Below are 15,538 nucleotides of genomic sequence, written 5' to 3' on the forward strand. Positions count from 1 at the left end.
TTTCGAAGATTCTGAACAGAGCCACAGTCAACACTGACTAGGACCTTCTGGCCGGGACAGCTCCATACTCATGGGCCAGGGGCCACTGGAGGGACTAAATGCGTGAGGGCCCCAGTGTCACTCTGAAGAGTCAATCCTGGCCAAGGTGGCTTCTTCATGTTTTAGATGAAAATAAATACTCAGAGAAGTTCAGATGATCGTTCCCCTGCTCTCCAAAGTAGTGTTTCCTGCAATGTCCAACAAAGTAGCCTTAGCCACATTGGCTATTTAAATAAAACTACGAATTAATGAGTGGAAAGTAAATAAAATTAACGTTTAGTTATGCATTCTCATGAGCCACGTTTTAGGAGCTCAAGAGCCAAGTCTACCGTATTGCACAGAGGTCGTGGCAAATCCCACCGGAAGGCGACGATCCAGCAGTCGCCCGTGGGCCCCGCTGTGTGGCTCGCTGCATTTGAGGAGCGCTGACGATCTCCCGGGCCTGACCCTGGCATGAAGTCGAGGTCTGTTCCTCACCGGCGCCGCGCTGGGGGTCAGGGGCTGTGTCCGTGGTGCCGGGCTGGGAGGCTTCCAAGCCCAGGGCGCTCGCTGTCATGCCCCTGTCCCTCCCCTGGAGTGTTCTTTTCACCGCTTCCCTCTTGAGAAGCCGGGGAGTCCCCGTGAGGCCCCACGAGCTCTCTGCCCGGTGCGGGAGCCAGGCTCGGGACACCAGCTGGGGACCGCACGCCCTTAGCGACCTCTGAAAAGCCCCCCAGCTACTGTGCGTCCAGGTCCCATGAATCAAAGCGAAAGAACAGCCCGCGCTGCGGAGACCGGGCGTCCTTACTCGGCCTGCGGGCCGCGGCGGGACAGCTTATTAGGATGTCAAGGGACCAGGGTCTGTGTGAAAACCCTTTAGAAGGTGGAAGCGAGTCCACGGGCTGGAAGGCCGACCGTGGGTGCCCAGAGCGAGCCGGGCGCGGGGGTGTGGCGGGCGGACGGGTCACCCTGGAGGACAAGCAGGCGGATGTGAGAAGCAGGACCCGAGAGGCACAGACACGGTGACACTCCGCCAGCAGAGCTCAACCCACCTTATGGTTTAGCCCAGGGTCCACCCACGGGCAGCTTTACGGGGACCCGGACCATCACACCCGCCTACCTTCAGCACGAATTGTTGTTCACCTGGGCAAGGCGGCTGGAAAAATCCGATCGGCGGGAGCGGAGGACGCAGCCGTGGGCAGCCCAGACCCGAGGCCTACTGAGAACAACCCTTGGCGAAGGGCGAGCGCCTCCCTCCAGACCCCCACACAGGATCGCCCGGCCCCTGGCGCTGTTCCCTGCAGCGGGGAGAGGGGTGAGGAGGGAAACAGGAGCGGAACAGAGTTCAGGAAGGAGAGCCTCCCAGCCAGCTCCTCACCAGCAGGTGACAGAGGTGACGAAGGGGGAATTCTGTTCACCTGCTCTGGCCTGGGGATCTGGTCCGGGAGGGAGCAGAAACCTGCGAGGTGTGAACACCTTGCCGCCAGGGCGTGGGGAGGATGGATAAGCCGATTTCCTTAACGGGAAACAACATCTGTTTCTACTCAGGGACCAAATAATATTTTTCAAAGTCTGGCTGAGCAACTGGGTTTTCTTTTACTGGCAAACCCCGCGTGGCGCCTTATAAATTTGACACTAACACCTTTTTCTTAACTTGTTCCTTCTGCTGACACATCAGACAACAGAAAGGCTTGTATTCTTCCCTCCCTGCGTGGCGCTGTGACGCCCCTCGGCACTGGGCACCTTCCACCAGCTCAGCCCACCGACTGTCACCTGTCCTCTCAGAGCCTCTGCCCGGAGTGGCCCCTCTCTCGCTCAGAGCTGACAACACAGTCTCCTCTCTGTCTTGATGCCCCGTCCTCTTGCCGGTCAGAACCGCAGTGGCTGAGCTGAAAGGGGTCTTTGTCCAATAGGGGAAGAAGAGGAAACCAAGTGTAAGTGACCTTTTTTTTTAAATGGAAGTCCACACAAGCTACACCAACAGTACAGTGTAAAAAACTGCATTAATCTTAAGTGTACACCTCAGTGATGTTTCCCATGTATATACTCCAGGTCAAGATCTGGAACATTCTCAGCACCAAGAATGCCACCTCACCCGCCCTCCCAGTCGATGAGCCAGCCCACTCCCAGAAGCAACTGCTATTCTGATTTCTATAAACGTGAACCAGGTTCTCATTGTGGGCCAACAACTCTAACAGATCCGTTAACCAAGTTCATAAGCTCGATGTATAAAACAGGGCTACCCACTTACAATCCATTCCCTGCTGGCAAAACTCCTCTCTTGCCAGGGGGAGAGAGACATACTCAAAGTCAGCTTCCCAGGACTCTCGCTCCCCTGGGCAAGAGGGAGAGGAACATTGCTAACATCTGCTGCCATGATTCTTCTCGTAAGCCTCCAGACCACAGACCCAACACTAACAGGAAAAAGACTGACAACACCAAGTGTTGGCCAGGAAGTGGAGCAATTGGAACTCCCGGGCCCTGATGGCGGCACGTAAGCTGGTGAAACATCTTTGGGCAAGAGCATGGCATTTTCTGCGAAAACAAGCAAACGCCTGCCCCAGGACAAGCAAGTCTGTTTCTAGATTTAGATCCAACAGACGTGCGCACACGGGCTTGCCAAAAGGCATGTGTTAGAATGTGCACAATAGCTTTATTTGTAAAAGCCAAAAACTGGATGTTACCAAATCCTACCTATAGGAGAATGGATAGGTAGAATGAAACACTATTCATCAGTGAAACAGAAAGATAATAGAGACTGTAATAGTCAGTGGCAGAGCTAGGACTTGAGCCCAGAAACTTGCTTGTGAACCTGAACGTCTCCCAATATAATGTAACAATCAGTACTTCCTTACGTTGCTGGTAGGGACATGAGACTGAAGAGCCATTCTGGGGAGTGCATCAGTGGTCTGCAATAGCGTACAAACGCATTTGTCATAAAGTGTAACCGTTAGTCCTCGGTCTGACCACACTCACAGTTTACCCAAAGAAAGGTGTGTTCACACAGTTGTAATAGAAAAAAGGGGTGAGCCGTCACGTGATCCTAAGATGGAATGCTGTACAGCCATTAAGATAAAATCAATGTTTATGTATCTATTCAAAATATGAATAGATTGTTCTATCTACATGATCTACTAAAAAATGAATAGATTCTAAAAATATAATGTGATCAACAGAGTAAAAACGCAACCCACAGAATGGGAGACAATATTTGTGAATCGTATATTTGATAAGAGATTAATATCCGGAATAGAGAACTCCTCAGACTCAGTGAGGAAAAAAAAAAATCTGATTAAAAATTGGCAAAGGAAGTGCCTGAGTGGCTGAGCCAGCTAAGCGTCTGACTCTTGATTTCTGCTCCGGTCGTGATCTCAGGGTCATGGGATCGAGCCCCAAGTCCACTCCTCGCTCAGCCGGGAGTCTGCTTGCGATTCTCTCCCTCCCTCTCCCACTGCCCCTCTCCCTGCTCACACTCTATCGCTCTCAAATAAATAAATCTTTGGGAAAACTGAACAAAGGACTTGAATAGACGTTTCTCAAAGAAGAGCTACAAATGGACAATAAGCGAATGAAAAGGTGTTCATTATCAGTAATCACGAGGGAAATGCAAATCGTAAGTACAGTGACATACCGGATCACACTCACCAGGATGGTTACTACAAGAAAAAAGAAGGAAATAGCAAATATTCACAAGGAATCAAAGCCCTCGGGCGCTGTTGGTGGGAACGTAAATGGGTAAGAGTGTAAAGCGGTACAACCCAGGCTGAGAATAGCATGGTGGTTCCTCAAAAAATTAAAAATAGCATTTCCACATGATCCAGCAATGCCACTTCTGGGAACAGACCCAAAATAATGGAAAGCAGGGATTGAAGAGACGTTGTGCACTCACAGGATCATCTGCAATAGTGAAAACGTGGAAGCAACCCCAATGTCTCAGTGGATGAAGGGAATAAGGAAAATGTGGGGTGTGCGTGTACAATGGAATATTTACTGTTCAGCCTTAGGAAGGAAGGATGCTCTGACACCTGCTACGACATGGGTGAAACTTGAGGGCATTTGCCCAGTGACATAAGCCTGATGCAGAAGCACACAGAGTGTCTGACGTCACTCATATGACGTACTTAGAGCCGTCAAATGCATAGAGACAGAAAGTAGGTGGTGGGCGCTGGCAGCAGGGGAGGGGGGCCGGGACAGGGTAGTGGGGAGTTGTCCTTTAATAAGGACAGAGTTATGGAGGTGGATAGTAGTGATGGTTACACAGCATTACGAATATATTTAATACCATGAACTGTGCACTTATGAAACAGTAAGACGGCAGGCGCCTGGGGGGCTCAGTCATTAAGCGTCTGCCTTCGGCTCAGGTCATGGTCCCAGGGTCCTGGGATCGAGGCCCACATCAGGCTCCCTGCTCAGCGGGGGGCCTGCTTCTCCATCTCCCCCCTCCCCCTGCTTGGGTTCCTGCTCTCACTGTCTCCCTGTCAAATAAATAAATAAAATCTTTTTAAAACAACAACAAAAAAGGGAAGATGGCAAACATTATGTATATTTTAACCCAGTAAAAAAATTTCATAAAAAAAGAATATAGCAAAGTATCTTCATGACCTGAGTCCAGGGAAAGATACTTTGAACTGAACACAAACAAATGCTACCATAAAGAAAATGCATCTTTTTGTCTCCCTTTGAGTGGAGAACTTCTGTCCTGAAGGCTGAGAGTTGAGCTAAAAGCTGAACCATGTGGCGGGAGAGGCGGCTTGCGGGACCAGGAGATTGAAGAACTCCCGGGGACAGTAGCGGGTCCGTGCTGGTCTCTTAGCTGTGACAACGCGTGAGGAGAACGTGAGCTGTTCCCGCAGGGGAGGTGAGGCATGGCGTGCGGGAACGCTCTGCTTGCTTCTCTTTCCAACTTTTGCAGAAACCGCAAGCGATCCAAAATTAAAAGTTCACATTTAAGGGCAGGTTAGTGAGGGGCGCCTGCGGCTCCGTCCGTTAAGCATCCGACTCTTGATTTCAACTCAGGTCATGATCTCATGGGGTTGTGGGATCGATCACCACAAGGGACTCCACATTCAGTGGGGGGTCTGTTTCTCTCCTCCTCCGTCTGCCCCGCCCTCCTCTCTAAAATCAATCAATAAATCTAACAAAAACAAAACCAAAACTGGTTAGTTCTTCCGCCTGTATGTCATTGACCATTCTCTTTGGGTTTGACTTAGAGACACTCTATTTTCTCTCCATCTTCCCCAATACTGTGGACACATATTAATTGGAATTTCAAGGAAATGTATGTATTATCTCACATCTGGGAGCCATGACAGATGCATGAATTCGTAGGAGGCTTTTTCTACATGTTGACACAAGGACGCGACCCCCCCCCTTTCCCTCACAGCGCTGAGCCCCTGCTTCCTGACTTGGGGCAGGGGGCAGAAAGGTTTGTCCTGCAATCGTGGAGCATTTGGGGGTTGAGCAGGGCTTTCCAAGCCTGAAAAGGACTCAAAAGTCTGGCCAATATGGAAAAACTCCAAGTCAGGACATAGGCTAAGAGATTTATAGGCAATTGAGGTTCAAGTCATGTAAATAATATCAATTCTCAAAGTGAGAATGTGAGCAGCGCCCCCATCTGTCTGAATCTCCTTTTTTATTATTTATTTTTTCAAGATTTTATTTATTTATTTATTTGAGAGAGAGAGTGAGAGAAAGCATGAGAGGGGAGAAAGTCAGAGGGAGAAGCAGACTCCCCGTGGAGCTGGGAGCCTGATGTGGGACTCGATCCCGTGACTCCGGGATCATGACCTGAGCCAAAGGCAGAGGCTTAACCCACGGAGCCACCCAGGCGCCCTGAATCTCCTTTTTAAAGAAGAAAACCCAAGCAAGGAATTTGGGTCCTTTTATTGCATGGACCGTCTTCTGCACAAGGTCAGACTCTTGACCCTGACCTTCTAACCCCACGGGGACCCACTGGGGTTTGTTTGGGTTTTTTTTGTTTCGTTTCATTTTGTTTTAATCTCAATTTTATTTATTTGTTTTTAAGGTTTCTTTTCAGTGGACCAGAATTCATTGTTCATGTACCACACCCCCACCGGGGTTTTCAATCAGGAAAAGCATGAGTAAGTCTTTTCTAGAGCCCGGTGTCCTTTAACACAGGAGAATCCCATCCATCTGGCACAGGGACTTCGTCACAGCCACCCTGGGGTCAAGGGGAAGACTGAGCCCTGCTGGTCCCCTTCCCACTCTCGGGGTCTAACCATCGTACCCAGATGCGCACCCTCCGCAGCCCCGGAGAACCAGCGCCTTCCCAGCTCCCTCGCCAGCGGGCCTAGATCGCAGTGGGGGGTGTGGGGCTGCACCACGAGAACGAGGCTAAGAAACTCAGCATGTGCTTGTCATCGTGCCTTCCCTGCCCACGACGGAGGGACGACTGAGCAAATTAATCCCCGTGACGTGCACTCAGACGCGTGAAAATGTGGAGAATCTTGATTGACCTGTCGCCGCTGCGAAGTATAAATGCACAAACGGTTCGCAGTCGCAGAATAACGGGTGAGGAGGCCTGCCACGGGCGACACTTCCTAAGGTGGCCGCTGCCCGTTTGACACAGCTTGCTCTAGTGGTTCCCAAACTGTGCACGGAGGAACCCCGAGGGGCACCCCAAGCCCCCAGCCAGCGGCAGGGTGCTTTACGTTGTAAGGGGATACCCTCACATGCCCGGGAGCGACAGCTTGAAGGAGTTCGAAATGCCGGCACTCAGCGGCAGCTACGCGCCTCCATCCTTTCAGCTGCCACGGTGAAAAGCAAGAACTAGGCAAGGAGTGGCCGCTATTTAAGAATTAAAAGAAACTTTTACTTTAATTTGTGGGTTTTTTTTTTTTTTTTTTTTTGGACAGCTACCACGTTAGGAGGCTAGAAATACTAAGTTGCATGGACACTACCCTGATACTCAATCGCTAGGGCTTTCTTCTGGCCAAGGGGCGCCCCACAGAGTGACCGGAGGGCAGGGTCGGTGCTTGGAGCTGAGAGGCCTGCGGAGCCTCTGGGGCCGGCTAACGCCCTCACACTCGGGAAGGAGGGAAGCAAACCCAGAAGTACAAACCAGCTGCTTCTTTCTTTCTGAAATGCTTCCTGCTAAGATCTTACCCACATCGGGCGGCTCGTTAAGCTTTCACTCCATTCTCCAAAATGCAAACATACACTTTAAAATGTTATTTTTAAAAAAGCATCTTTTTGAAAGAGATCCTGCCTCCAGTGACTGAAACATAAAATTCAGAACCAGGTTTGAGATTTCTCCGCCTCAGCTCGCGGCTAACAACTGACAGCCTTGAGCCGGTGACTGCCGCGGGAATCCCTTTGGCTGCAGAGCACGTGTGCGTTTTCTGTAAACTTCGAGCTCTCCCGGAAGTCACGGCAGCAGAGAGCAAGCGCTTCTGGGCACGGTCATGAGCGAGGAGCAAACAAACAAAGACCCCACAAGCATCCGTGGCAACTGGATGAATGAACCCTCTGGGGAAAGTCCCCTGCGTGGGACGCCGTCTCTGTGAGACCCGGGCTCCTGCCTGCCGCTGGGGTCTCGATGCCCTCTCAGTACAGCAGGGCCCGGGCTGGGCCACCCCAGCGCCTCCCGCTGCGGGAACAGGTGCAGGGCTGGGGGCGGACGGGCGCCCGGCCTCCGCTTGGCCCGGCCCCTGCCCCAGCTCCTGCCAGCTCCGTGCCTAAAGCTTGCAGCTTCCCACCTTCCAGACCCCAGCTTCTGTCAGAGCTCAAGGAGCTCAAAGTCGCCGGCCCTTGGGGTATCTGCTCCCCTTGCCTGGTTCCCTCCAGGTGTCTGGCTGCCCCGGGCTTCACTTCCCCCACCGGGACACGGAGCAATAACTCCCACCTCTTAGTGTTGCTGGAAAAATTAAATGAACAAATACACCTAAAGCGGCCTGCCTCGTTGTGTATAAATCCTGGCTCTTCTTACCGGCAGGGCACACGGTTGCGGAAAAAAATGACCTGAGCGTGCTCGGGCTTTTAAAATTGTGTATCCGAGTTCACCGGAGAAGTTTGAAACCACCTTGGCTTTTTTGTGTTACTTTTGTTTTTGTTTTTTCTGAAAGGGGCCACCAATATGGGATATTTTTATTTTCCTTAATTTGCCGATCTGATCTTTACCCCATTATCTTCTGCTGTGCTCCGTCCCCCAGAAGCACTCTGGTTTTCTACGCGAGGGCTGTTCAGACGTATTTTTGCGCACCCGGCCCCCTTCTGAAGACACAGTTCTGTCTGCTCTTGGAGCACCTGACTTCTGTGGCTGCAAGTCATGACGCACTTGGAGTCTGCTGAAGTACTAGGGATTGATGTGCGGCCCGTATTTCAATTCAGAGTGTAAGAAATGCAGGTTGATGGCGCGCCGGCGGGGCTCAGTGGGTTAATCGTTAGCCTTCAGCGGAGGTCATGATCTCAAGGTCCTGGGATTGAGTCCCGCAGCGGGCTCCTTGCTCAGTGGGGAGTCTGCTTCCCCCGCTCTCTCTGCTGCTCACCTTGCTTGTGCTTGCTCGCTCTCTCACTCTGTCAAATAAATAAATTAAACAAAATCCTATAGGACATAAGGAAGCAAGGAAGGGGAGAGGACGGGAGGAAGGGCACTGAGGTCAGCAGCACTTAAAAATGTGCGAGTTATCCAGGAAAGCGAGGACCAGAGGCACAGTTAACTGTGTAAGTGTCACATGGGGAAAGCCAGTGAACACTGTCCCGGGGAGTGGTCGGAACCCCTGAGGGTCCTTGGGGACCATGGAAATCTGAGGACACGTGAGCAGTAAGAGCCTGGTGCTTTACAGGTGGAGGCCACTGGATGGAGAGGTGGGGGCACTGGACAGGGAGGTGGAGACCTGGATGGGGAGCTGGGGCCACAGGCTGCCACCTGTCCCCTAACCGGGCCCCTCATATCTCACCCTTCATTCCAGTCTCAACAAAGGGCAGCCTCCTCCAGTGAAACCTTCCCGGCTGCTCCGAGCGCAGCCATCACCCTCTGCGTTGTGCTGCGGCTGTGACCGGTATGAATTTCTTTTCTTTTTTTTAAGATTTTAGTTATTTATTTGACAGAGATCACAAGTAGGCAGAGAGGCAGGCAGAGAGAGAGGGGGAAGCAGGCTCCATGCTGAGCAGAGAACCCGATGCGGGGCTCAATCCCAGGACCCTGAGATCATGACCTGAGCCGAAGGCAGAGGCTTAACCCACTGAGCCACCCAGGCGCCCCAGCCAGTATGAATTTCTACTGCCGCTTGCTTTTCCCTCCATTGCAACGACTAACACTCGCCTCCGACTGGGGAGCACTGAGTCAGCAACACGCCTTCTCGGAACCCATTTACCCCAGAACAGACAAAGTCGACTGGAGCGATGAGGGCTGACCCATGCAGAAGTGGATCGATAAGATAATCCCACGATGGCGGCAAATGTCAGCACCGGCGAGGGAGCACAAAGCATCAGCGGAAGGCAGCAGGAGCTGCACCATTTTTGTGCTGAGAATATTTTTCTAGACCTTGGGGATCTGATTCCACTAATTGTGCACTTTGTCTACAACAGAAACTTCTCTGCTGTCCATGTGATACAAATTAAAGCACAATTGGGCAAATTCCCAGCTAATTTGGTTAAAACAAAGTTCATGGGGATAACCAGTTTCCCAGGGACCTTGTAATCCATACTGTGGGTTGAATTACAGCCTTACGAGTTTTCAGAAAGGAAATTGCTTTGATCGTACTCAGAATTTCAAACCAATTACTTGAACTTGGAAAGATTGTTTTTGGCATTCATTCCAATAATATTTCCTGTGCATACACCAGCATGTGCCAGCTCCCAGGATATAAAAACGAATCACTTGTGGTTCCTGGTTTCTTGGAACTCAATGTTTAATACAGGATGGAGTTGATAAGACCCATTTCCAGTCATACAGCAGGCTAGATCTCCTGGAAAACCCTTAGGTTTGAAAAGATACCTATGTTTAAAAGTATGTTTTAAATGCATTGGCGAAATGGCATGAAGTTAAAAAAAATAATAAATCCACAGGCCAAAACCAAAATGAAAGCAGAAATCCTTGTTGGTGCCAAAAATGTCTTTCCCTCAGACCAAAGCTGGGGCCTTGGGTTCCTCCCTGCAGGGCTGGGTGGGGTACAAGGCACAGAGTCGGGGCGGGGGGAGTGGAGACAGAGCTTGGGACAGAGTTCCCACCTTTCTTGGGCCTCACCAAGGCTCCAGAGGCTCTGGCCCACAGCCCACCCCAGCTAGCAAGTCTAGCATCGACCGTTCTCAGAAAGCTAGAACGGGGAATCCATTTGCCCTGCGGAATAGGACAGCAGGGAAAGTTGCCTTTCTCAGCTTCGGTCGGAAATTTGAAGACGTCCTCCCTCTTATGTGTGTTTGTGGCGTGAATTTACACCACTTGTCCTACGGTTTGAAAACCCCATGCTGCAATTATTCTTTTTTTAAGATTTTATTTATTTGGACAGAGAGAGACAAAGCGAGAGAGGGAACAGCAGGGGGAGTGGGAGAGGGAGTAGCAGACTTCCGCTGAGCAGGGAGCCCGATGCGGGGCTTGAACCCAGGACCCCGGGATCATAAGCTGAGCCACCCAGACCCCCCCGACCCCACACTGCAGTTTTAAGGTATCTTGGTTTCCAGGTTGCTGGTGATCGGCCGAAGGAAAAATATCCCCCGTAGAGGAAGTCACCATCAGCGGGAGCCTCAAGAACTCCTACTGACCAGATTTCCAAAGAGATGAGCTGTTTCCCAGTAGAAGGAAGCAGTTGATTAATTAATTTTAAAACCAAGGGAGCAAGGTGCTACAACTGAGAATGACAGCAACATAAAATCCTCAAAGACTTCACAAACCAGAACGATCGCACTATGAATTGCGTAGAAAATAGAATTGCAGATCGATGTAGGAAAGACGTTAGGGTTTGAGCCCACGGCCATGAAGTCTTACGACATCTTCGGTGCGGAAAGGCGGTTTCATCAAAACACAGGGACAGGACTCGGGGGCAGAAAGGGCTGCTCTGGGGTCACGAGGAGCCGCCCATCATACAGTTTCAAGTTGGGAGGCGGTTAGGGATTGCATAAGCCTCGCAAGTATTTTGGAAACAAGACTTCCAGGACCCTGAGGGAGCTAGTTATTGTTGGGAAAAGTCATTTATGCTCGCTTAGTAAACCCTCAGTCAGGAGACCCTTCAGATGTGTATCGGTGGGCCGTAGGGTTGAAGGCTGATTGCCAACACGTATCCAGGGAGGTAGAGATAAGGGACGTTTCCAAAGGAATTTTTATATGTTAAAGTAGACTCGCAGGGTCCTGGGGGTTGGGCTAAGATTGCCTTTGGCCCTTAGCAAAGTGTCAGTACTGAGGCAGCTTTGTTCCTATAAGAAGGTCCCCTCTCTGTTCCAAGGGCCTGCCAGTGGGTTGTAGGTAGGAAGGAAATTTAATAACTTCTTTTGCCTTTGTTTCCCACATCATAGATTATAGAACAGCTATGTTTAAAATTATTTTAAAATAGAAGAAGTTTAATGATACAATAAAGAACATGGAAGTTTTCTAAATAAGCAAGGAAGAATTTCGGAAATGAAAAATATCATTTAAATTTGAAAATTAATGTAGAATAAAGAACAGACTCCATGTTACTGTAAAGAGAATCCATGACCTGGGAGTTAGAGCCAAAGAAATGATCTAGAATGTAACGCGTATAGACCAAGGAAGAAAAATACACCTACTAGTGAGATTAAGAGAACAAAAACAAGAATGAGACTTCGGATCTCTACATGATCGGAGTTCCAGGTGGGGACAGCGGGAACGGGAAACAGCTGAGTGGGAAGGCACGCTGGCTCCGTGGCTTCTAACGCTGTGGATGGCTACCATGCTTCCCCAGTGAGGCTCGGTGGCTCCTAAGAACATTTGGAAAACGACACTAGACAGACCAAAGTACAATTACAGCATTCAGAAGGAAGGTATTTTATAAGCTGCCAGAAGGAAACAGTGGGTCGCCATACAGGAAAGACAGCTGGACACACAACTGACTTCTGTGTCATAGCAGAAATCCAAAGTCAGAGGAAGAGTATCTCAAAGTGTTGAGGGGAAAACCTGTCCCTCTAGAATTCTTACCTGAGCAGCTGTCTTATGAAGATGAGAATAAAATGTATAAATTCTCAGGCTGAATCTGAAAGTAAACCACCAACAGATTTTCACTAACGGAAACCCTAAGGTCAGAATTTCTCGCAGGGAAGAAAAAAAAAGTCGCAGAGAGCTTCAGAGTTGCAGGAAGTGTCACAAGCAAGGACAGGAACGAGTGAAGGCGGGTCTAGACAAGTACTGGCGATAGGAAACTAAGGATGTCTAACATGTGAGGGACAATGCAGCAGTCGTGGGCAACAGTGTATAAACCTGGTGTTTACATCGTTTCAGAGCAGACACGAGGTTCATGAACTTCAGGCCATGCTGGGTATGAAACACCAAAGTCCTGAGCAACCACTGAGGGAACACAGCGGCTGTAGGACTCCTTGACGTGGGCCTGGGAAGTGAGTTTTTTGGATATGACATCAAAAATGCGGGCAGCAAAAGCAAAAATAAACAGGTGGGTACGTGAAACTAAACATCTTTTTGCGTAACAAAGGAAATCATCAAGGAAATGAAAAGGCAACCTACAGAATGGGAGAAAATATTTGCAAATCATTTTTCTGGTAAGGGGTTAAGACTAAAATATATAAGGAACGTACACGACTCAATAGCAACAAAACGGGGTGGGGGGTGTGCGAATGATCTGCTAGACATTATTCCAAAGAAGACAAGCAGATGTCTAGAGACACGTGGAAGGGCTCCGCCTCACGCATCGTCAGGAAAATGCAAATCCCAGCTGCAAGGAGAGACGGACCTCGCAGCTGTTGGGACGGCTGTCATCGAGATGAGGTAAATGCGGACGGGGCGGCAGGGCAGGGGCCCGCCCAGGGACGCCTGCTCCCGGGCATGCGGCTGTTGTGGGCAACAGCACGGAGGGTACTCAAGGTTATAAATGTGGAACCACCCTAACAAGCTCTGGGCATCTAATAAAGGGCACAGCGATTACAGTTAATAGAGACTGTGCCATGTCCACGCAGTTGCTAGGAGGGCAGGAGGGAGGCATTCTTGGCGGCGTGCGCAGAACCATAAGGACAACTGTGCGAGGTGAAGAGTGTGTTCCTTAACCGGCCTGTGGTCACCACTTTATAAAACACACATGCATCAGGTCATCCGGTGGTCCGCTCTGGATACCTACAATTTTGTCCGTTACGCCTCCATACAGCTGGAGGAGGAAATACAAATAAATAACGAAAGCGGTGAAAATAAACTCAGAGAAAGAAGAAAGTTCCACTGATAGAGGAAATCAATGAAATAAAATGGTCATAGATTTGATCAATAAAACCAGATATACTGGGTGCGCCATGTGAAGCGTCAGCTCCATTTCCACTAGGGTCATGATCTCGGGTCTGAGACGGGCCGGGGGCTCGGTGCTCTGCACAGCGTCTGCCCTCACCCGTGCGCCCCCCCTCGCGCGCTCTCTCAAATAAATAAATACATAAATAAATAAATTTTTTTTAAAGATTTTATTTATTTATTTGACAGAGAGAGATCACAAGTAGGCAGAGAGGCAGGCAGAGAGAGAGGGGGAAGCAGGCTCCCTGCTGAGCAGAGAGCCCGATGTGGGGCTCGATCCCAGGACCCTGAGATCATGACCTGAGCCGAAGGCAGCAGCTCAACCCACTGAGCCACCCAGGCGCCCAAATAAATAAAATTTTAAAAAACAACACAGATACCGCCCTTTGGGATAGACTAATATTCGCCCACCCTATTTCAGAAACAAAACAAAATACTATATCCCGTAGGCCAGCAGAGGAGGGAGACAGGTTAGGGGACAGGAGACAGGCGATCCCCCCCAGCGGTCGCACCCCACGACCTAGGCGAGGCCCGTTGTTCATAGGGAAAGCGCAGCGGGAACAGGGAACCCGGGACGTGGAAAATGGGGTCAGGAGAGGGGCAGGTCCTGCGCAGAAGGTGGGCCCCGGGCCCCCGCTGAGATGATGGCCCCGTTCTTGAAGCCAGGGGTGGCCGGAGGGCCTGCACCGGTCCCCGCCTTTGCTCCGGCTGGGCTCGGGCCGGCCGCGCGCAGAAGCCTCTCCTCTCCGCACGCGGGGCCTCGGCATCAGGATCGCCAGCAGGTCCGGGGCAGGGAGCGGAGAGGCGGGGCGCGCGGGCCGCGGCGGGGAGCCCCGTCCGGGGACGTCCGGGCTCCGCGTCTCGATTTCCTTGACGTGGGGCACGCCACGGGGCTCCGCGGACCCTCTACGGCGGGAAGGCGGCCTCTGGCTCCGGAGGGACAGACCCCCGGCTCCGCCCGTGCTGTGCCAGCGCAGGGGCCCTCCGGCGTCTGCGGGCTCCCCTCGGGGCTCCCCTCCGGCGCTGCGCATCGCATCCGGGCGCCGCAGACGGGCCCCGGCTTCTCCCGCCTCCTCTTACAGCCCAGGAAAAGGCTGAGCAGGGAGCTGGCGGGTTCAGGCCGCGAAACTCCGACTGCTGCGGGGGGTGGGACTAGAAGCTAAGAAGCCCTCTGATTCCGGGGGGAAGCCTCACGTTCGGGGCAGGAGCCAAGCTCGCAGAGACTCTGGCTGCATCTGGTTTGCTTGTGGCTGCCGCCTTGGGCGCGGGACTGAAACCTCCAAGACCCGGCTGCGGAGGGGAAACGGCGCTCATTCCCGCTCGCTGCCCCTCGGTGGTGCTCTCCCTCCCGAGCTGGCAATCTTTGCAACTCGGCTTGGCCAAGATACTCATTACACTCCGGAGAGAAATGACCAGTTGATAGATGTATAAATTATTACACCGTCTTGCAACTAGATTGGTGTTGTAAAAGGGAGAGGTTTAGAAATTGGGCCTTTGGTCTGCGTCTCGTCTGTGTATCTGTATGTGTGTCCCCGTTTGTTGTAAAAGTGACATTTTCTCTTCCTCCAGGTGGTGTTAGAACTCGTAAAAGACCCGTTTACTGGGCTGACAAGTGAGCACGTGTAAGAATTGGGCATTCTGCAACTCAGAAACAGAGCAATCAACCCAAACATTTTGCATGTTCCCATGATCTGGGAAAATATTTTGTCTTTTTTTTTTTAAGATTTTATTTTTTATTTGAGAGAGAGAGCGAGAGAGAGCATGGCCGGAGTCAGAGAGATGAGCAGATTCCCCTGGTGAGTGGGAGCTCTGACATGGACCCTGAGATCATGATCTGAGCCACCCAGGTGCCCAAAAATATTTCGTCTTAAAACTTGTATAAGGTTGTTTTTTTTGTTTGTTTTTGTTTTTTTATAAAGATTTTTATTCATTTATTCGTCAGAGAGAAAGAGCACAGAAGAACACAAGCAGGCAGAGCGGCAGGCAGAGGCAGAGAGAGAGAAGCAGGCTCCCCACCGAGCAAGGAGCCCAATCCCAGGACTCTGGGATCACGACCCAAGCCGAAGGCAGCGGCTCAACCAACTGAGCCACCCAGGCATCCCAATA

General features: G+C 51.0%; 1 protein-coding gene across 1 annotated transcript in view; it reads right to left on the reverse strand.

The window, feature by feature from the left end:
- LOC116881351 (collagen alpha-1(I) chain-like) overlaps positions 1-14,463 on the reverse strand; it is a 34,258-nt gene extending 19,795 nt beyond the window's left edge. Inside the window, exons 1-2 of the mRNA XM_032881106.1 lie at positions 13,945-14,463; positions 12,894-12,991 (exon numbers count right to left, since the gene is read on the reverse strand). Coding sequence (XP_032736997.1) covers positions 12,894-12,991; positions 13,945-14,463 — 617 coding nt within the window. The remainder of the gene's footprint in view (positions 1-12,893; positions 12,992-13,944) is intronic.
- Positions 14,464-15,538: the final 1,075 nt, after the last annotated feature.

This window comes from Lontra canadensis, unplaced genomic scaffold (assembly GCF_010015895.1).
Source record: "Lontra canadensis isolate GAN:19392208 unplaced genomic scaffold, GSC_riverotter_1.0 scaffold73, whole genome shotgun sequence".
In the NCBI taxonomy this organism is placed as follows: domain Eukaryota; kingdom Metazoa; phylum Chordata; class Mammalia; order Carnivora; family Mustelidae; genus Lontra; species Lontra canadensis.